The sequence below is a fragment of the Manis pentadactyla genome, chromosome 3, assembly GCF_030020395.1.
Source record: "Manis pentadactyla isolate mManPen7 chromosome 3, mManPen7.hap1, whole genome shotgun sequence".
In the NCBI taxonomy this organism is placed as follows: Eukaryota; Metazoa; Chordata; class Mammalia; order Pholidota; family Manidae; genus Manis; species Manis pentadactyla.
The window spans coordinates 131,944,394-131,967,617 of record NC_080021.1 but is presented as its reverse complement, the minus strand read 5'-3'; the positions used below and the strand labels follow the sequence as shown (position 1 = coordinate 131,967,617).

The following is a 23,224-nucleotide window of genomic DNA, read 5'->3' as shown; positions in this document are numbered from 1 at the left end:
AAAAAGAAAGTAATTTTGTTCTAAAAGTGAGAGGCAGGTTATTTAAAGGGGCAAAACTTAGGACAGAACATGATTGTAAAAATGAAAGCCATAGAAGGTTTAATTTAAGAAAAGAAGTCTTCTAAGAAAAACTTTAATGTGTGATCATGCTGGCCAAGATTAAATTGAATTTATTTACAAAGGGTTTCCAATATCAAAAGTAAGCTTGGTAGAAAATTAAAATTTGGCTTTCTTTTTGTTAAAAAGACAAAACATTTCTTGGATTATTGATCTACTCATAATAAATGATTGTGAAGGGTTTTTCTTTGCCCCTAGAGTAATTGCCTAGAACATAAAATTCTGTCTTTTATCAAAATAATTTCCAGTGCTTCATGGTATCTTTTCTATCAGGCCTTTGATTACTTTAAAAAACCTGAGTATTCTTAATATTAAAAGAGCTAAGTTCTGCTAAAGGGTAGCTAAGTATTATTTCATAGTGACTTATGATTCTATTCAACCCAGTGTTTAAAAAAAACCCAAAACTTATTTTTGACAAATTTCCCAAAATGAAATTGAAAATGAAGTCCTATTGAACTGTTTGAGGGATTGGTTAAGCTAATCAGGCTAATTTTATATGTTAAATTTACATGGAAAGTATTGTCAAATAAGAAGTAATACTTAGCATCCTGTGTGTAGTATTTGTATAGGTGTATAATTGTTCTAGAAATTATGTGGAATTCCCAGAAATCTGATATGGCGTGGTATGATGTTGTCATTTATAATCTCTTAACCTTTTGAAGTTGCTATTACCAGAATTGAGGCTTACCCTAAAAGACTTGAACTGGAGGACCAGGGAAAGGCCCAGCTGACATTCATGCAGAGGAGCAGCATCAGAACCTGTAAAGATTGTGGTGAATGTGGATAAAGTCCATTCTGCTTCTCCAGAAATGATCCCCTGTTTCAAGGCTTCTGCCATCCTGATGCCCTTGTGACATGGCAACAGTCTGCTCCTGAATCAGAAATTAAGATGGGCTAACAGTGGTTATAAAACCAACAGTCAGGGCTGTGAGAAACCCAAGGTGGCCACGTGGCTCTTCCTAGCCCTCTGGTAAGCCCTGCTTTTACCTTCTACGTCAGGACCCTTTGAACATTTGCAGGTGGGCTTCATTCAGCTGCCACTGAGTACTTATTACAGGATGTCCCTGCTGTATGTGTGTTCCTGGTGGGTCGAAGCTTTCCCTGTTCACCATGGCATTGCACCCTCTGTGGCTAAGATATTAATGGAGACAGTTATACCAACCTGCGGAACCCTTTCTGCTTTACGTAGTGATAGGGGAACTCATTTTACTGGTCAAATTGTCCAACAGGTATGTGGCATCTGGCCACTATTACAACATTTTCATCCAATATCCTCTCTGTTGGTAGAATGAAACTGAAAATGCCTTCGTCAAAAACCTCATCTATAGTTCTTTTGCATATGAGATCCACTTTGGAAAACAAGCTTTCCCTTTTTGAAGTCACAGCAGGAAGACCTATACATCTTTCCCCTGTGACCTTAGACTCTTTAGTTATAAAAGGGGGGGAATCCTTACTTTGCCAAGGGCTTATTGAAGCTGTTAGTAAAACTCACTTTTGAGTAAAACAGTCTTTTCACAGTACAAGGAGGATGACCTTCCCCACCACAGAATCCAGCCTAGAGATTTTGTGTCTGGTGGAGTGCTGTAAAGGGCTGTTCCAGGTCTGTTGTGTGTTAAAAGCAAGCGATTGGTTTGGGAAAGAATGGTCAAGCCATCTGGACATTCAGTGGGTAGCCCCAAAATGGGACCCAGTGCCTATATGTGACTAATCTTGGGCCATGGCTTCCCCATCGTTGGCTAGGCTGTGGTACCCTAGGTTTTCCTTGGGTACAAGGAAGAACTTGCCCCACAGTTACAGAAGTTGCCAATGTCCCTTTCCTGAAATCCAGGTGGACGTGTTCTGTCTTTGATAAGTATGATCATTTGTCTGCTGTTGGTGTTCCCTCTGTTGGCATAAGGGATGTAATAGTACATATAGAAGCCCTTATGAAATTCAATCAGCAAGTGCTAAATGACAGCTGATGAAGCTTGTCCTTATTATACACTGAAATATCTTTCATGAGGAAAGCTGTCCTTCAAAGCAGAATGGCCTTAGACATCTTTGCTGCTTCCCAGGGGAGTACCTGTGCCGTCATATAACCTGAATGTGCTTATTATTACCTGACAGTTCTGCTAATGGAATGTTTATTCAATCATACAAGGACACAGATAAGGGCCCTGAGTGAGCCAACCCTGTTATAGGGGAGATATTAAAATAGTGGTTTGGGTCATGGGCTCATGGATCAAAACTATCACATTGTATTTGTTGTCCTGCTTTTAATTTTGCTTGGTGTTATTATTATTATTTTTATTTTGGTATCATTAATCGACAATTACATGAGGAACATTATGTTTACTGGACTCCCCCCTTCAGTAAGTCCCCCTGACATACCCCATTAGTCACTGCCCATCAGCGTAGTGAGATGCTGTAAAATCACTACTTGTCTTCCCTGTGTTGCACAGCCCTCCTCGTGTCCCCCCCACATTATACATGCTAATCGTAAGGCCCCTTTTCTTCTCCCGCCCCCTCCCGCCTTCTCCCTCCCTTCCCACCCATCCTCCCCAGTCCCTTTCCCTTTCCTTCACAGTCCCTTTCCCTTTGGTAACTGTTAGTCCTTTCTTGGGTTCTGTGATTCTGCTGCTGTTTTGTTCCTTCAGTTTTTCCTTTGTTCTTATACTCCACAGATGAGTGAAATCATTTGGTACTTGTCTTTCTCCACCTGGCTTATTTCACTGACCATAATATCCTCTAGCTCCATCCATGTTGTTGCAAATGGTAGGATTTGTTTTCTTCTTATGGCTGAATAATATTCCATTCTGTATATGTACCACGTCTTCTTTATCCATTCATCTACTGATGGACACTTAGGTTGCTTCCATTTCTTGGCTATTGTAAATAGTGCTGCAATAAACATAGGGGAGCATCTGTCTTTTTCAAATTGGGCTGCTGCATTCTTAGGGTAAATTCCTAGAAGTGGAATTCCTGGGTCAAATGGTATTTCTATTTTGAGCTTTTAGGAGAATGGCTATTAGGTCTTCACTAAATGTTTGATAAAATTTAGTGGTGATGACATCTGCTCCATGGGTTTTGTTCTTAGGTAGTTTTTTGATTACCACTTCAATTTCATTGCTGGTAATTGGTCTGTTCAGATTTTCTGTTTCTTCCTTGGAAGGTTGTATTTTTCTAGAAAGTTGTCTATTTCTTCTAGGTCATCCAGTTTGTTAGCATATAATTTTTCATAGTATTCTCTCATAATTCTTTGTATTTCTGTGTTGTCTGTAGTGATTTTTCCTTTCTCATTTCTGATTCTGTTTATGTGTGTAGACTCTCTTTTTTTTCTTGATAAGTCTGGCTAGGGGTTTATCTATTTTGTTTATTTTCTTGAAAAACCAACTCTTGCTTTCATTGATTCTTTCTATTGTTTTATTCTTCTCGATTTTATTTGTTTCTGCTCTAATCTTTATTATGTCCCTCCTTCTACTGACTTTGGGCCTCATTTTTTCTTCTTTTGCTAGTTTCGTTAATTGTGCGTTTAGACTGCTCATGTGGGATTGTTCATCTTTCCTGAGGTAGGCCTGTATTGCAATATACTTTCCTCTCAGCATGGCCCTGGCTGCGTCCCACAGATTTTTGCGGTGTTGAATTATTGTTCTTATTTGTCTGCATATATTGCTTGGTCTCTGTTTTTATTTGGTCATTGATCCATTGGTTATTTAGGAGCATGTTGTGAAGCCTCCATGTGTTTGTGGGATTTTTCATTTTCTTTGCGTAATTTATTTCTAGTTTCATACCTTTGTGGTCTGAGAAACTGGTTGGTACAATTTCAATGTTTTGAATTTATCGAGGCTCTTTTTGTGTCCTGGTATATGATCTGTTCTTGAAAATGTTCTGTGTGCACTTGAGAAGAATGTGTATTCTCGTGCTTTTGGGTGTAGAGTTCTATAGATGTCTGTTAGGTCCATCTGTTCTAATGTGTTGTTCAGTGTCTCTGTCTCCTTACTCATCTTCTGTCTGGTTGATCTGTCCTTCAGAGTGAGTGGAGTGTTGGAGTCTCCTGAAATGAATGCATTGCATTCTATTTCCCCTTTTAATTCAGGTAGTGTTTGTTTCACATATGTGGGTGCTCTTGTGTTGGGAGCATAGATATTTATAATGGTTATATCTTCTTGTTGGATTGACCCCTTTATCATTATGTAATGTCCTTGTTTGTCTCTTGTGACTTTCTGTGTTTTGAAGTCTATTCTGTCTGATACAAGTATTGCAACTCCTGCTTTTTTCTCCCTATCAATTGTGTGAAATATCTTTTTCCATCCCTTCACTTTTAGTCTGTGTCTTTGGGTTTAAAGTAAGTCTTTTGTAGGCAGCATATAGGTGGGTCTTGTTTTTTTATCCTTTCAGTGACTCTATGTCTTTTGACATATGTCCATTTACATTTAGGGTGGTTATCAATAGGTATGTACTTATTGCCATTGCAGGCTTTAGATCCGTGGTTACCAAAGGTTCAAGGTTAACTTCCTTACTATCTAAGAGTCTAACTTAATTCACTTAATATGCTGTTACAAATACAATGTAAAGGTTCTTTTCTTTTTCTCCTCTTTTCTCTACATGTTAGGTATCATATTCTATACTCTTTGTCTATCCCCTGATTGACTTTGGGGATAGTTATTTTAATTTTGCATTTGCTCAGTAATTAGCTGTTCTACTTTCTTTATTGTGGTTTTATTTCCTCTGGTGACAGCTATTAAACCTTAGGAACACTTCCATCTATAGCAGTCCCTCCAAAATAGACTGTAGAGATGGTTTGTGGGAGGTAAATTCTCTCAGCTTTTGCTTATCTGGAAATTGTTTAATCATTCCTTCAAATTTACCTGATAGCCTTGCTGGATTAATTAATCTTGGTTCAAGGCCCTTGTGATTCATTGCATTAAATGCATCATGCCCCTCCCTTCTGGCCTGTAAGGTTTCTGTTGAGAAGTCTGATGATAGCCTGATGGGCTTTCCTTTGTATGTGATCTTATTTCTCTCTCTGGCTGCTTTTAGTAGTCTGTCCTTGTCCTTGATCTTTGCCATTTTAATTTCTATATGTCTTGGTGGTGTTTTCCTTGGGTCCATTGTGTTGGGAGATCTGTGGATCTCTATGGCCTGAGAGACTATCTCCTTCCCCAGACTGAGGAAGTTTTCAGCAATTACCTCCTCAAAGACACTTTCTATCCCTTTTTCTCTCTCTTCTTTTTCTGGTACCCCTATAATGCGAATATTGCCGCATTTGGATTGGTCACACAGTTCTCTCAATATTCTTTCATTCTTAGAGATCCTTTTTTCTCTCTGTGCCTCAGCTTCTTTGTATTCCTCTTCTCTAGTTTCTATTTCATTTATTGTCTCCTCCACCATATCCAATATGCTTTTAATACCCTCCATTGTGCTCTTGAATGATTAGATCTCCTAAGCTGGAATTCATTCCTGAGTTCTTGAATATCTTTCTGTACCTCTATGAGCATGTTAATGATTTTTAATTTGAACTCTCTTTCAGGAAGATTCATGAGGTAGATGTCATTTAAATCTTTCTCAGGAGTTGTATTAATAGTTTTACTTTGAACCAGGTTCCTTTGGCTTTTCATATTTGTATATGGCACCCTCTGTTGCCCAGAAGCTCTACTCTCTGATGCTGTTCTGCCCATTAAGCAAATGTTGGGGGTCACAGAGGAGTGGTATTGGTGCCTGGGGGGAGAGAAGAGCTGTTTCCTGCTTCCCACCTGCTATGCCTGTCTCCACTGCCTGAACCAGTGAGCCTAGCACACAGGTATAAGCCTCTATGCTTTGCGTTTGTAGTTGCTGTAGACAGATCTTCCCTCTGGCTGGCCTAACACCACAGTAGAGTTTGCTGTTTTGCGAACCAGGTAGGGCTGGCCGGGAGAAAGGCACAGTAGCCTGCATATAGGAGGGTCCTTGGAGTTGTGTAGCCTGCCAGGGAGCTAGAGCACCTAAAGATTGTGAAAGCTCCCAACCTGCTGGGCAGAGTGCATCCAGACAGTTTTGTCTACCTGTCCTTTCTCCTGAGCAGTAAGCTCTATGCAATCCTTGCCCCTTTAGCAGCCCTCTTGCTAAGGGTTTCCTTGTTAGGAAGTCTCTCAGACTGCATGCCTCTCTTTTGTCCCAGAGCAGCTGGATATGGATCCCTGCTTTCCACAAGCAGCTGGAATCTTAGTCTCTCCAGGAATTCTGCCTGTCTCAGCTTTCCAACCCCCTAATCGCAAGAGAACCATGCAAGCACCATGAAATGTAGGTTTGTGCTTCCAGAGCAGATCTCTGGAGTTAGGTATTCAGCAGTCCCAGGCCTCCACTCCCTCCTCGGTCTGTTTCTCTTCCTCCCACCTGTGATCTGGGTTGTGGGAAGGGCTTGGGTCCCGCCGGGCCATGGCTTTGTTATGTTACCCTGTTCTGTGAGGTCTCTACTGTTTTCTCCACGTGTGTGCAGTCTGGTGCAGTCCTTTTTCTTGTTGCTCTTTCAGGATTAGTTGTATTAATTATATTTTCATATTATATGTGGTTTTAGGAGGAAGCCTCTGTCTCACTTCTCATGCCTCCATCTTTAATCCTCTAATACTCTAAGCATGTAATAGATTAATAGAAAATGAGCGGACGTGCAGTCATCATTCAGTTTAAGAAACGATCATTACCATTAGAGCAAAGCACAGCTTATTCCAGAGGCCCCTTCCTATTATTGTTAACCATCTCTCACCCAGAAGGTATTAGGGGCTATTCTGATTTTTATCACCAAATAGTAATTTTGTGTGTTTTCAAGCTTCTAGCTTCATGTAACTGGAATTATCCTGCATTTACTCTTTTTTTTGTGTGTGGGTGTTTTTTATTTATTTTTATTAAGGTGTGATTGATATATACTCTTATGAAGGTTTCACATGAAAAAACGATGTGGTTACTACATTTACCCATGTTATCAAGTTCCCACCCATACCCCATTGCAGTCACTGTCCATCAGTCCTGCATTTACTCTTTAAAGGTTGACTTCTACTCAATATGTTTATTAGATTCATTCTATTCATCTAAGAGTAGTATATTAAAATTCCTTGGGATATTTACAATTAATCCATTTTGGTGTTGATGGATGTTTGGGGGTATTGCCAGGTTTTAGCTATTCTGTGTAATGCTTTTGTGAATATGTTTGTATGTGTCTTTTAATGTACATGTCATACTTTTCTGTTGTGTGTATGTACTTGGAGTGGGATTGCCTCCCAAAATAAGTTTTATCAAATTACCAAATTTTTTTCCCAGCAGCATTAAATCAGAGTTCCTGTTGCTAAATACCTTCACCAGCCTTTTAGCTTTCTATTCCTTATAAAACTGTGGTTCAAGTTTGTTTTCCTTGATGATTAAAAATATATTATCTTTCATCTCTTTATTAGCTGTTGTCTTTTGTGAAGTATCTGTTTGAATCTTCTACTTGTATTTTTTGGTTGGGTTATTTATCTTTTTCTTGCTGATATTTAGTCCTTTATTCACATAGGACACATGTATTTCATGCATCATTTCCCACTCTTTCAGTTTTATTTTCACTTTCTTGATGTTTTTTGATGAACAGAAACTTCCAATTTTAATGCAGTCCACTGTTTTTAAAAGTCTTTGGAGAAATCTTGAAAATATTTTTCTGTACCAAAGTCTTGAAGATATTTTTTGATATTTCATCAGAATTTGATTAACTGTTCACATTTAGGCAATACTCCACCATGAATCGATTGTGTGTGTGTGTTATATGAAGAGTCAAGAACTGTTTTTTCCCTCATGAACACTCAGTAGTCCCAGCCCCGTTTGCTGAAATGTCTGTTTTCATCCCCCTGCAGTGCCATCTTTGTCATAAATCAAGTGGGTCTCTTCTGGACTTGCTATTCTGTTCCACTGGTCTGTTTATCATTGAGCCAAATACCATGTTTTCTTAATTACTGTAGCTCTATATCTTCCTATTTCACGATTAACTCTCCAGCTTTTTCTTCTCCAAAAGCACCTGGACTATTGCTAGTCCTTTTGCATCTCCATCTTGCCATTTTCCAAAGCCATTGGGATTTTGATTGGAACCACATTAAATCTGTTAATTTGGAGGGAAATTACATCTTTTAATACAGCTTTTTCCAATACACGAACATGACATATTCCTCCATTTATTTGGGACTCCATTAATTTATCTCATAATGTTCTGTAGAGATCTTATACATCTTTCATTAGATTTATTTCTTGATTCCTTGATTTCTGAATGTTATTGTAAATGGCAGCTTTTAAGATTTTTATAAATTTCTTTTAATGTAGAAAGACAGTTGGTTTTTGTATATTGAACTTGTGTCCAGCAACCTTACTAAACTCACTTACTTTCATGATTTGTAAATTCTTTTGGCTATTCTTCATGTGTAATTAAGCCATCTCCTAATAATGATAGTTTTATTTTTTCCATTCTGATCTAATCCTTGTAATTTAAAACTTCTTTTTACTGACTAGTACATTGCTGTCTTTAAAAGTGATGAAGAAAATACCCCTGTCTCATTCTTGATCTCTGGGAGGAAGCTTCTACTAATTAATTACTAAAAGTGATGTTAGCTGTATTTTATAACTGCACTTTATCAGATTAAAAAAAATTCTTCTTTCTTACTCGTTTGCTATGAACCTTTAGTTAAGAATGAGTGTTGATCGAATATGACACACAAGTGAAAATAAATTGATAAACTGGATTTAAGTAAGAAATTAAAAAAAATCAAAGTGGAAAGACAAATCATATATGGGAGAACGTATTTATAGATCATATTTCTAAGAAAGGACTTGTATCTAAGACACAGCTCTTAAAACTCTGTCAGAAGAAAACAAATTACCCAGTATAAAAAAATAAGGAAAAGATTTGAATAGACATTTCACCAAAGAAGCTGCATGAATGGCTAATAAACACATGAAAACATGTTTAACCTCATTAGTCATTAGGGAAATGCACGGTTAAAACCGTAATAGATACCACTTCATACACACTAAAGTACTTAGAATTAAAAAAGACAGATTAGTGTTGGTGACCAGGGAACAACAGAGACCCTTAGGCATTAGAGTGGTGCAACCACTGTGGAAAACAGTGGCAGTTTTTTTTATAAGATAAATAGAAATTTATAATATGACCCAGCAATCCCATTCCTATGTGTACACCCAAAACAAAGGAAAACTTGTCTATGCAAAGACTTGTATGTGATGTTCAGTAGTATTCATTATAGCCAGAAAGTAGAAACAACCCCAAAGTCCATCAACAAAACGTTTCTATTTCCTTCAATGGAATACTACTGTTCAGTAATACAAAGAAAAAGGCACTGACTCATTCTTAATACATGGATGAACCTGAAAAACAATATACTATTTGGAAGAAAGACACAGAAGACCATATATTGTATGAGTTTATATAAAATGTCCAGAAAAGCAAGGTTATAGGAAAATAGGTTAGTGCTTGCTTGGGCCTAGAGGTGGGAACAGGGGTGACTGCAGGTGGGTGTGAAGAATCTTTTTGTGGTAATGGAAACGTTCCAAAATTAGATTGTGGTGATGATTGTACCAACTCTGTAAAATTTACTAAAATCATATACTTAACATGACTGAATTTTATTTTATGTAGATTAAGCTTCATTGAAGTTGTTAAAAACTGGCTGTTGAATTTTATAGTGTTTTTTCTGTACGTAATGAAAATTTATATGATTTCATCTTTATTCCATTACTTTCATAAATTAAATAAACAATATTAAACTACTCTTAAATCTTGGACTGAATATATTATTTATGTTGCTACTAGGTATGAATTACTAATATTTTGTTGAGGACTTTTCAAGACTATGAAAAAGAATGGCCTATTATTTTTTTTCATAGAATTTTCTCACCAGGTTTTTGTTTTGCTGTTCTTTATGTTTCTAAGATTGATGTTAAATATTTTCATTATTTTTGGAAGACTATGCTTGAGCCATATAGGCACTCAGTTTTCTTTGTAGGAAAGTTTAGATTACATATTCAATTTCTTCAATCTTGTGTTTTCAGAGTTTCTCTTTGTCAGTTTTAATAAGTTTTTTCTAGAAATATTTCCATTTTCATGTGCCTTTTTCAAATTTATTGGGCCAAGGTTCTTAGTAATATTGTCTTACTGTTGTAATGTCTTTAAGATCCTTAGTATTACCCTCCTTTTCATTCTTGATATTGGGATTTGTGTCCTCTTTGATTTTCCGTGATCAGTTTTGCTGAAAGATCTGTCATTTATTTCAGTTGTTTTCAGAGAGACAACTTTGATTTTTCTCTTGCACATTTGTTTTCTCTTTTTTTAAAAAAAATTTTGCTTCAATTTGTACTTTTCTTCTACTTTGGGATTAACTTTTTTCTACTTTGTATTTCTTGATAGGGATGTTTGATAGATACTTGCCTGCTTGCTTCATTGGTTACTGTGAGAGGCCTGTTAAAGTCCACTGTGATTGTATATGCGTCAGTTTTTTTTTATTGGTTCTGTCAGTTTTTGCTTTATATGTTAAGAAGCTGTCTTATTTTATGTATGCAAACTTAGAATTCTTAAGACTTTTAATAGCTCATTAAATTGGGTATTATAAAATGACCCTCTGGCTTGAGTGAGTGATGTTTCTTGCCTTTGATCTCCTTTATCAGGTCTTAGGATGACTTTACAAGTTTCCTTTTGGTTAATTAGTGTTTGCATTTTCTTACCCTTTAACTTTAGCCATTCTGTGCCCTTAAATTTTAAGACATATCTCCCATAAGCTGAGTAAAATGAGATTTTAAACTCTACTCTTACAGTCTTTTGCCTGAGGAATTCCTTGTAGTGTTTCCTGTAGTGTGGGCTGCTGGTGTCAAATTGTGTGTGTGTGTGTGTGTGTGTGTGTGTGTGTGTGTGTGTGTGTGTGTGTGTGTGTGTGCGCGCGCGTGTGCACGCGCGCAAAAATGTCTTTCACCATTGTTTTTGAAGGATGGGTTTGCTTACTTTAAAATTCTGTATTTTCTTTCCCCGGGTGAAAGATGTTCATTTTCCATTGAGAAGTCAGCTGTCAGTGTTACTCTTTTTTGGCAGCTTCTGAGATTTTCCTTTTTGTCTTTGGTTTTTATCAGGTGGTATTGGTATGGTTTTCTTTATATTTACCCTGTTTTATATTTAACCTTCAGAAGTGTCAAGTGAAAGCTTGGGGGTTTCTTCACTGGCAAGTTCAGAGTCCATTTTTTTCCTTCCATTTCTGTGAGATTGTTTAGAAACTTGTACTTGCCTCAAAGCCCTCGTACATCCTGGCTGTCTCGGTTGCTCTCTGTTGGCCACAAACAACAGCCATCTTATGTATTTTACCCAGTGTTTTGTGGGAGAGTTGGTCTGATAATGAACTATTCTATGAGAGGTGGCAGTTAAAATCTACTTTTTTTTAAAGATGAGCAGTATTATAGCATTATTGTAGCTGATGGGAATAATTCTCTAAAGAGGGACACTCTTCAGTGTGCCGCCAAGAAGAGGGTGATTGTTGGAATGACCCCCTGAGCGAGCAGCTCAGAAGGGATGGAATCTAATGCATAAAGGGGTGGTTGGCCTGTCATGAGCTAGTCCGTCCGTCCACAGTAACAGGAGGGGGAATGTGTATGGGTTGAAATCCTGATGGAGGATAGGTTTGGTGGTGAGTACTGGTGGAATTTCTCTTCTGAATACTTCGTCTTCTTAGTAAGTTGGTGTTAGGATTGGGTAGGAGGTTTGGAGGTTTGAGGTGAGAAGGAAGTTTTGAAATGGTCTGTAGAAGAGTAGGAGAGTTAAATGGAGTAGGGAAATACAGTAGGATTGCCAGGCAGCATAAGAACTCCCCTGAGGTGAGTGGTTGTGAACTTGGAAGATGTAAAAATAAAATGTAAATATTCTTTAGCTTTGTAAAAGTGAATTAAGAAAGTGAAAGAACTGAGAAATATTAGGCCTTGAATAATACTTTGGATACTGTCGACTAAAAAATTTATGATTGAAGGAAGAACTGAGGTGAAACTATTTTTAGGTTCTGAGTGTTGGACGTTACAGAGTATGTTAACAAAGAAAAAACTAAAAGGCTACCAGCGTTTTCAGAAAGTCCCAGGGTCACAGATGTTTAACATTCCATGGAATGAATTACTATAATTACTTCTAAAGTAAACCTTGATGCCAAGGAAGTCTCACATGGTTGTGTGGATGAGGCTGCGCTTGGCAACCAGCTGGTCTTGCCCCTCTGCGGGGACTGGTGTGCGGTGGGTGGGCTGCACGTGATGAGAGCGAGCCTTGATTCCTCTTCCCACGGTGTCCGGCAGCCTCATCTCTAACCTAGGTGTAGGTTTCCATGCATGCTGTGTGCTCACAGAGTAAGCATGTTGGTGAAAGCCCCCATGCATGCGCTGGTCTGTATGTTAGCACCCTGATGCTGTCACCTGCCCTATGACCTGAGGACTTGATGGGTCCCATGATACACTTAACAGGGGCTTCTTCAGGGCCGCATCCTCCAGAGCCCCATTCTGTGCATTTGGCTTTCTCTCTTGCTTTGGTTCCTCATTTGTTTCTTCCCCTTCCCCATATTGCACTGCATTTAGCTACTTGTTTAGCCAATACATATTAGCTAACATGTACTCAGCAACATTTTGTATTCTGTGTTAAATGGCAGTGGGTTGAATCATTTTTTTTTTTAACAAATGCATCCAAGTAGTTTAGAATTTTTCTGGCTCTACTGTGTTTTTTTCCATGCTAAATTTTAATTTTTCATGAAAAAATTAATTATGAAGACATACCAGTTATCCAAAAACATTTGAAGATTAGCATATTGAGTATACACCATTTAACTTAAGCAACACAGTATTATAACTAAGATTAAAGTTCTCTGTGACCATTGTCAGTCACAACTTTCACACGGGGTTCACCATCATTTGAATTTGGTATTTATTATTTCCATGCATGTTTTATATTCCTAAATAGCATTTTTGCTTATGAAAACTTAACGTCAATGGTTGTTATCCTGTGTATCTTTCTGTAATTCTGTATGGTTATATATCTTTCAACATTGTGAGATTTATCTTTTTTATATTCTAATTCCTTCATTTTCATGCTGCACATACAACATTCTGTGGTGTAAATATGTCCTAGTTTTATTAATAATACTTTTGATGGATATAGGTTATTTCTAATTTTTTGTTGGTTTACATATGTTGCCTTAAATATTACTTGCACGTATTTCCGATAACATATACATAAGAGCTGATGGGTTGTGGGGTGTGTGCCTTGTCAGCTGCAGTTTCTCACTCACAGGAAGTGTGTGGGCTCAGCCCGGCTGAGCCTTGGCTGGTACTTGCTATTGTGTCTAATCATGATCAGTTTATAATGGACTAATGAGAGTAAGTAAGTGTTTGCTTTCTATACTGTAATTATACTTTGATTTTTGTTTATTTAAATGGGGACATACCTGTCTCAGATAATTTAATTATATTAAAAAGAATGTCTTTGGTGAGCCACAAAGTAAATGACCCTTAAGGAATTCCTTAAGTTTGTTTTCCTCTGTTCCAAAGTTACGATTCTGTGATAAACTCATTATTGTGAAATTGCCAGCTTGTTCATACTTGAAAGCCAGTGATTTTTGAACGTGATTGTCAGTCCCCAAGGTGGGTCTCCACGATGTCGTTGGAGTGATTTCACAGCGGGGTGTGGTTTGCCCTTTTCCTGGGTTGACGTATAGGGATGGGGCAGGAGCCGTGGTGGGTACAAATGCCGGCATCTCCACAGGAACCGGGAAGGGGTGTCCATCTGTGGTCACTTTTGTTCATTATTAAAGGAATAAATAGATATATGAAAAATTTCAGTTTCAGTTTCTAATAGATAAAAATATAAACAAATTTCTTCCTTCAGGAGTATAAAAGGGTCCCGAGACCACAGAATTTGGGAACTACTGTTGAAGCACATGGTACAGTTTATTCTTCCTGATGCTAGTTTTTGAGAAAGAAAACTTCAGTAATAGAATTCTTTTAACAGGGAAATTCAGTTGATCTTCAAGTTATATATGAACCTTAACAATCTTCCATGTATTTCCTTAAATTTAAATTGTGTATGAAATTTAACAATTTTCGATGTATTGCCTTAAATTTATGTATTAGATTATATTTTTACATGAAATACTTTGCAGGTGCTGACCTGAAGGAAAGAGTCAAAATGAATTCCAGTGAAGTTGGTGCTTTTGTCTCCAAACTCAGATCAGTGATTAATGAAATCGGTAAGCAGTTCAACTCTCCTTGAGCGTGCTGAAGATGACCTTAAGTGTCAGATTTAAAAAGTTGTGCACTGTCTTTATATATATAAGCTTTGGCTAAAATACTTATATATATTAGGTAATCATGGCATATAGGTGGGTGCTGTAAATAACATGTAATATATTTAATTTGAAAACTTGTGAAAAATATTTTATAATTTAAGATGCTTCATATGAATGATGGCATGGCATATGAAGGTAGTTATTAGAAAATGAGGGGAACATGGCACAAGCCTTTGACTTAAAGTATCTGTATCTCTTAAATAATTGCATGCACAAATATATTTATAAATGTGGATTTTTTTTTTCACGTAGGACCATACTGTTTCCTTAGAATTACAGGCTTGTGTGTAACATTTGTACCTCAGTACATACCAATCTACTTTATTATTAATACTCTTTAATATATTATAGCATAGTAGTTAATACATAATTTATCCAAAATTTTAAGTTATTTCTTTCTTAATGAACATTTAGGGTGATCATTTTTGGCTGTTATTGTGAAAGCAGTGAATATCTTTCTACCAAGTCTTTCAGAAAATGGGTATTATTTATAGGATAGTTTCCTAAACATGAAATTGCAGTTCTAAGTATTATGTGTTCATTTTACCTTTTAATAAATTGTACCAGATTATATTCCATGAAGATTGTAATAATTTATATCCGCATCAATTGCATGATAGTACCTGTTCCCTCATATTCCTGCCAGAATTTAATGTTGCTATTTTTAAGTTTGCCAAGGCTAAAAAGAAAAAGGTATCTTAGCATTTTAATTTTGATTTCCCCAGATGCTTGTGAGATGTTTTGTCTTTTTCAATTAGGCTTGCCCTTTCCTTTCCATAAATTGCCTTTTCACTTCCTTCATCTTCTTTTTTTTAATAACTACTTATGTTTAAAAGCATTTTTGTATTAATCTTTTGTCAAATGTATTTATTACAGGACTGTCTCCTAATTTGCCACCCTAATTCAAGTCAGTAGCTTTAAATTGAAAACTTATAATAGCTAGAAGGTGCTAAGTTTCCCCCATTTCTCTTCTTTTTTCCTTGAAGGTTTTCTTTGGTAAGTCTCATACATAGATTCTTTCTTTGGTAAGTCTTATAAATTCTTCTGAATTTAGAATTGTTTATTTTTAAAGCAAAGAGGAAAAATGCTCTCATGGACTGTGATTAGAATTGCCTTAAATCTTGTTTGGAAAGAATTGACATTTTTATGATATCAAATCTTTCGATCCATGATGTGCATGGCTCGTACTGGGTGCAGGGGCCATTCATTTTTTAGTGTCCTTCAGGAAGGTTACCTTCACACTGGCCTTCATCCTATATCTTTTTTACCCCTGCAGATTTATTCTTAGCTGTTTTATAGAATTCATTCCTTTGCATGGGATCTTTTATCTCATTTCTGTTGAAGTCTGGTTATTGTTGGTCCATAGGAAAATTTTATGTACTTATTTTATCATGCCAGCTTGTATTAGCTATTGTGATTTCTCAATTTTTTGTGTTTTCCAAATGAAAAGTTCATTATCTATAAACAATGCAATTTTTTCCTAGTGTTTTAATATATGTTTTCCATGTGTTTTTCACATAGGCTAAGGGCCTCAGTGCAATTTGTTAAAGTGAGCATGTTCATCCTTATCTTTGTTTGACACTGATGGATGCTTTTAATGTTTTGCCTGTAATTATCAAGGTCAGGGAATTTTCTTCTATTTCAACTTGTTAGGAGCTTTTTTTTTAAAATCAGGAATGTGTTTAATTTTGTCAGCTGCATTTTAAATATATGTCAGGGTTATAATTGGTATATATTAGAATTAATCTCATTTAGCCTTTATATACAAAATTATATTAAAGACTTACTGATGTTGTACTGGTTTTGTATTGCTAGACTAAATCCTACCTGATCATTGTGATTAGTGGTTTTGTGGTTTTAACATACACTGCTGGATTCGATTTATATGTTTTGGTATAATCATAAATGAGATTGATTTCTAATTTTGTTTTTTGTGTTACCCTTTTCTGTTTTGGTATAAAAATTATGTATCTTCATAGAATGAGGTAAAAAGCTTTCCATCTTTTTCTGTGCTATACAAGGAAATCATCCATTATTTGAAAGATGGGTAGAATTTGACCATGCAACATTGTTTGAGATCTTGTGTGGTTTTGTTATTATTTACTTGTTTTTTTGTTTTTTTGAGCTAAGTTTTAAAATATATGTGTTTTGGTTTGTTGTCACCTTTCTACCTTTTTTTTTTATCCTTTGCTGGTGTTATTGGAAGCTCTCCTCTGCTTCAACTGAATAATCAATGTCTCCTGAGCAAAGCATGAACTTGGTTTCCATGTTGGTCAGATATCTCAAGTCTTGGAAGTAAAAGTTGATGTTGTCTGTAACTGTATATATTCTAGGAGGAGTGGCTAAGACTGGTCCAGTTGTAAACGTTACCCTGATGTTTCTTCCAATCCTTTTCCTATTTTATTGATACTGAAATTGGAGTTTTTCTGTGAAACTTTTGTGAAGGATGTAAGATCTGTGTCTAGATTAACGTTTTTGCCTGTGTATGTCCAGTCACACTAGTGCCATTTGTTGAAAAGGTGATCTCTGTCCCTTTGTATTGCTTTTGTTGTTTTGTCAAAGATCAGTTGACTATATTTATAGGGGTCTGTTTCTGGGCTGTCTGTCCTGTTCCTTGATCAGTTCATCTATTCTTTTGCCAGTAATTACACTGTCTTGATTATTGTAGCCTTATGGTAAGTCTTAATGTTGGATAGTATCAGTCTTCCAACTTTGTTTTTCTCCTTCAATATTGTGTTACCTCTTATGGTTTTTTTTTTCTTCTCCATATAAACTTTAGAATCAATTTGTTGATATTCACAAAATAACTTGCTGGGATTTTGATTGGGGTTGCATTGAATCTGTAGGTCAAATTGGGAAGAACCAACATCTTGACAATAAATATTGAGTCTTTCTCTTCATGACCACCAACTATCTCTCCATTTATTTAGTTCTTCTTTGATTTCAAGCATTAGTTTTGTAGTTTTCCTCATAAGATCTTGTGTGTATTTTGTTAGATTTATACCTAAATTTTATTTTGGAGGGTTTTAATTTGAATTTTGACCTGTTCATTGTTGGTATGTAGGAAAGTGACTAACTTCTGTGTATTTATGCTGTGTCCCACAATCCTGGTATAATTGCTTATTCCAGGAATATTTTGTCAGTTCTTTCAGATTTTCTGCATACCAGACTATCATGTCCTTTGTGAACAAAGACAGTTTTTTTTTTTTTTGAGAGGACATCTCTCATATTTATTGATCATATGGTTGTTAACAACAATAAAATTCTGTATAGGGGACTCAATGCACAATCATTAATCAACCCCAAGCCTAATTCTCAACAGTCTCCAATCTTCTGAAGCATAACGAACAAGTTCTTACATGGTGAACAAGTTCTTACATAGTGAGTAAGTTCTTACATGGTGAACAGTGCAAGGGCAGTCATCACAGAAACTTTCGGTTTTGATCACTCATCATGAACTATAAACAATCAGGTCAAATATGATTATTCATTTGATTTTTATACTTTATTTATATGTGAATCCCACATTTCTCCCTTATTATTATTATTATTATTATTTTTAATAAAATGCTGAAGTGGTAGGTGGATGCAAAATAAAGGTAGAAAACATAGTTTAGTGCTGAAAACAGGTGTGTGCCTATCGACTAAGTATTAATCCAAGCTAGACAAGGGCAACAAAACATCCACGGATGCAGAAGATTTCTCTCAAAATGGGGGGTGAGGTTCTAAGCCTCACCTCTGTTGATCCCCAATTTTTCACCTGATGGCCCCCCTGTGACTGTGCCTGTCTTAGGTTGTTCCTCCCTTGAGGAATTTTACCCGTCTCTGGCTAACCAGTCATCTTCCGGGGCCATACAGGGAAATGTAAAGTTGGTAAGTAAGAGAGAAGCCATATTCTTTGAAAAGGTTAGCTTTTTACTTCTTTGCAGATTTATGCCCTGTGGCTTCTATGCCCAGCATTTGTCTTGAGGTATCTTTACCACTTGGAAGAATTATGATACTCAGTAATTTCGATATGAGGCACAAATTCTATTTAAGGGTTGTAATTAGGAAGGAAGAAGAAAAGCTATAGAAGTAGCAGATGGAAGAAAACATGGGAAGATTATTTCTTTGACATATCTTCTTGTAGTGTAACATAGGCATGTATAGGTTTTAAACTACTAATTAAATTGCGTGCACACATTAACATAATAGGAATACAGCTACATAACCAAAGCAGACCTACAGTTAGCAGCCATATCCAGTGAAACCAAGAACACCAGTTAGGCACCCTAGGCATTTGTGAAAACTTATCAATGATATGATGGATATCGTCTAACTGAATTTGAATAGTTTGAGAAAAATCAGACATATTAAAACAACACATTCCTGGGAACTGTTCACATCCCATATGTTCTTTTAACAGTAGATAGTCTATAGTCGCAAGATTTTGGAGCGCTGCAACTTGCACTTCTCCTAATTCTTGGTTGAGTTCCAACAGTATAGATCCAGTCAAATTTGTTGTTTTACTGTATGCACAGGCCAGCTTAGATATCTCCTTCTTCATTCCCATGGCAAGTCCAGGAACCAGTGGGATGACTGCAGCTACAACTGCAACAGTGCCAGGATCTTTGTTGAAGTTTTTTGATGATCATCTTCTGGAATGACTCTTCCAGAGAATGTTGATGTTGGAAGTTCTTCTTCATATTGTTTCTTAATTCGTTTTCTGGGTAGCCAAATTAGGCTTTGATTCCAAAGACAGTTTTATGTCTTCCTTCCCAGTCTGTTTTTTTTGTTTCTTTTCTTGTCTAATTGCATTAGTGAGGATTTTTAGTATGATGTTGAAAAGGACTAGTGAGAAGAGATAACGCTTGCCTCATACCAGCTATTCAACTTTGACATATAGTTCTAAAGCAGCCACAGACAATGTGTAAACAAAGGTATGTTTCTCTGTTTCAATAAAACTGTGCACAGTGAAATTTGAATTTCATGTATTATGAAATAGTGTTTTAAATATATTTTTTTCCAGCTATTTAAAAATAAACATAATACATCACAGGTTTTACTAAAACAGACACTGGGTCTAACTTCCTTCCTTCCTCTTTCTCTTCTTCCCCCCTCCCTGCCTCCTTAACTCCCTCTCTTCCTTTTTTCCTTCTTTTCATCTGTCATTCCATCCATCCATCCATCTCAGATGACTTCTCTCTTCTTTATTTTTCTGATTTTTGGATTAATTCTAGTTTTCCACTCTTTTTATTTATGTATTTTTAAAAAATCTACTGACTTCCAGTTCTGATCTGGACACCTAGTTTCATATTGGCTCAGGCCTTTTTATTGGTTTTTGATTTTGGAAATTTAAAGGTTTTAAGACCTTTGTATCCTTTGATAGGGAACTTAGGATATTGTTCTTGGAAGAAGTATGGAGCAAAAGACTCACAAATGAGTTGGAGGGTAGAGGGCGTACTAAGAAAAAACAAAACCCAAAAGAGAGTGAATCAAGTTCTAAAAAAATCCAAAGAGGAAAAAAGAAGCATCTGAGAACAGATTAAATAGTAAGATGTTGAAATAAGTCCAGTAATTACCATTAATGTCAGTTGATTAAACTTGCTCTTAAAAGACATAGATGTTCAGATTTGATTAAAAAATTGAAAATAGCTGTACATTGTTAATAGCCACACCTGGTGTAGTTATTATTCTTTTTTAACACCATGAAATTGCTAACCAAAAGAAAGAGGTATGCCACTATACACTTAAAGATTAGTAAGAGAGTCACTGCATATGATAAAAGGTTATTTTTTTCATCAAATACAGCTCTGTAAATGTATGTATACCTGAAAACAAAGATCTGAAAATATACAAATAAAGCAATATTGGATATATATATAGGATAGATTGGCAAATCCTTCATCATCATAGATAATTAAAACCTATTTCTCTGAATTTATCATGAGGTCAAAGGACAAAAATTAAAAATAAAGTTTTGTTCAGCATGACTATCAAATTTAATAGACTTGTAATGCCAGATTAGACAATATGTATACGTCTTATGAGCATGTGACATGTTTGCAAAAATGTACGCTAAAATCTGCATTGAGTTTCAGAAGATCGATAGCCTATTCTCTGTCCACAATGCAGTTAGAAACAAAAAATATATAATTAGAGATTTAAGAACCATATATTTATAAAGTTAAAAAGAACTTTTAAATAATTCATGTGCCAAAGAAGAAACTTATGGAAAAAAAGTGCTAAAAATGAATATAAAATTACTGTATGTCCAAATTTTTGAGATTTGGTTTAAGTGGTAGTTAAGGGGAATTCATAACCTTCAATGCATAAGTTAGCAAGTGGAAAACCACTGACAATAAAGAGTTAGCATTACTTTAAAAAGTTATTTTGAAAAGTTACAAATCCAAAGAAAGTTTTAGGCAGGCAATAATACGAGGAGCAGAAATTAGTGAGACAGAAGATGCAGTGGAGGGATCTGCACAAGGCCAAGCCTCTGCGCCAGGGATCGAAGGTGGTTAACAGGAGATGTTGTAACAGAGCAGAGGGATGTGAATTATAAAGATGATGTGAAAATGCCATGAAAATCTTCATGTCAATAAGTATGGAATTTCTGTCTGAAGAAGTCATAGTCTGCAGTAGTCATGTAACCACTGGAGAAAGTGAATCAGTAGTTAAAAGTTTTTTCACAGAGAAAGCACTAGGCCCAGTTTTTATATGTTAAGTGATTTACATTTCAGTGGCTCTACCAAGCCTGCAAGAAACAAATCATTTCAATTGTAGAGAAACTTCAGTGAAACAGCAGAGTGAGAGTTCATCCTAAGCTCATTATTTCAGACTAACCATGATATATAAATGTGACAAAACAATGGAAGAAAGGAAGTGAAGAGCTAAGTCTGACTGTGAACATAGGTGAAATCCAGTAGGTTAAAAAAAAGACTGAGTTGAGTTTTCCCTAGGAATACAGGGGGAGGGAGAGGGAAAAGTCTCCATTTAAAAACATTATATTTAATTCATGACATAAGCCAGTTGAAATAAAATCGTGTTTTTATCAATAGATTGACAGAAAGAATTTGAGAAATGTCAAATCTATTCATAGAAAAAGCTCAACCAAACTAGGAATAGAAGGAAACTTTTTTGCCTGACAAAAGGTATCTGTTCCTTAGCAGTCAAAGCACAAGTGGTGCCCTCGGTCAGAAAAAAGATGGGGGGCACGCGATGACCACTCTCCCCAGCACTGTTCTGCAATCCTGGCCTGTGTGGAAGGGCAGGAAATAGAAAAAAGTGATGAGTGAAAAAGAAATACAACATTGTCCATCTCAAGTGTATGATTGTCTTTATCAAAAATCTGAAAGGATCAACAAATTATTAGAAATAGTGTCACAGGGTAACTGAATATAAAATACATATAAAAATAATCAATTGCCTTTCTTTGTACTAGCAACAGACAGAAGATTGACTAGGAACCAAAATGATCTAGAAATATATTCAAGATACATGGAAAAATTATTAAACTTTATTCTAAGACTGAGTTAAATGGAGACAGATTTTCTTCTTGAATAGGTGGTTTCAGAATCAAAAAGATGATCCTCACAGATGATTCAGTGTATAGATTTAATGTAATCACACTCACTTCCTCAGGATTAATTTTGTGAAGAACTTTATCAACATAAAGAAGTCCCAAAACAGCTAAACATGCCTAAAAAAGAAAATGAGGGGTCTTATCAGCACTCAATACTTATTTTAAAGGTATGGAAATTAAGGTGGTATATTGTTGGCTTTGGAATAGACAGATGGACCAATGGAGTGGGAATACAGAACCAAAACAGACTGTACGAGCAGGGGCACTGATACGGGAGAGAGGAGACTGCAGATCGCTGGGGAACGGCAAACACTCGACTACGTTTATGAAGTAAAACAAACTTTTATGATCTTGATGGAGTGAAATATTTTTTAAACACAGAATACAAGAAAGGCTGATAAATTCTACCAAAATCTAAACATTAAAAGACACTTCAAATCAAGTAGTGGGAGAAAACCTTGAAACACACACCTGCCAAAGGATTCCATATATATATATATATGGATCATGCATACATGAATCAGCACATACGTACATGCAACCTCGAGGGCAGTAAGACAACACAACAGGAAAACATTTTATACAAGAAGAAAGGGAAATTGAAAGTGAACATATGGTAAGATGATCAACCTCATTAGAAATAGAAATGCAAATTAAGACCACATTGGAATGCTATTTTACATCTGTCAGGTTAACAAAATATTCTTATGCCTTTTAAGAGTTAGGAGTGGATCACAAAGTCATTTCACACACTTCTAATTGAAGTAGACATTGGTGTAAATGGGAAAACAATTTGGTGTGGTGTTGTAAAGTGAACATACGCATTTCATAAGACTCAATAGTTCACTTTTTTAAGGTGTATTTACCTAGTAAGATGTTTTTACTAGACTAGTAGCAAGGAATACATCTATGCTTTGGCCCAATAAACATACTCATGGGTGTCAGATGTTCATCTTTTACACTGCATTTTGATACTATCCTACTTTGTTTTAAAAGTTCCTGATTTTTACCTAGTAATGAATGGATTGCTGCTTGGAGTTTGAAACTACATTATTCTGTAAGCATTTTGCACATGTCCTAAGGAAACTTATACCAGGATATAAGAAAAGGTCTGTTTATAGTAGCAGTGTTGTTAATAGTAAAAAGCTGAAAGCAATCAAATTTCAGTGACAAGAGAATGAATAAATGTTTTGGTATATTT

General features: G+C 36.0%; 1 protein-coding gene across 5 annotated transcripts in view; it reads left to right on the top strand.

Annotated features, from left to right (window-relative positions):
- Positions 1-23,224, top strand: part of AUH (AU RNA binding methylglutaconyl-CoA hydratase) — a 215,527-nt gene that overhangs the window by 47,091 nt on the left and 145,212 nt on the right. For 4 of the 5 annotated variants that reach the window (XM_036894639.2, XM_036894641.2, XM_036894642.2 and 1 more), the window contains one exon: positions 14,274-14,360. The exons of the other annotated variant lie outside the window; for it this stretch is intronic. In XM_036894639.2, the coding sequence (XP_036750534.2) occupies positions 14,274-14,360 (87 nt within the window). The remainder of the gene's footprint in view (positions 1-14,273; positions 14,361-23,224) is intronic. 5 annotated transcript variants of the gene reach the window in all.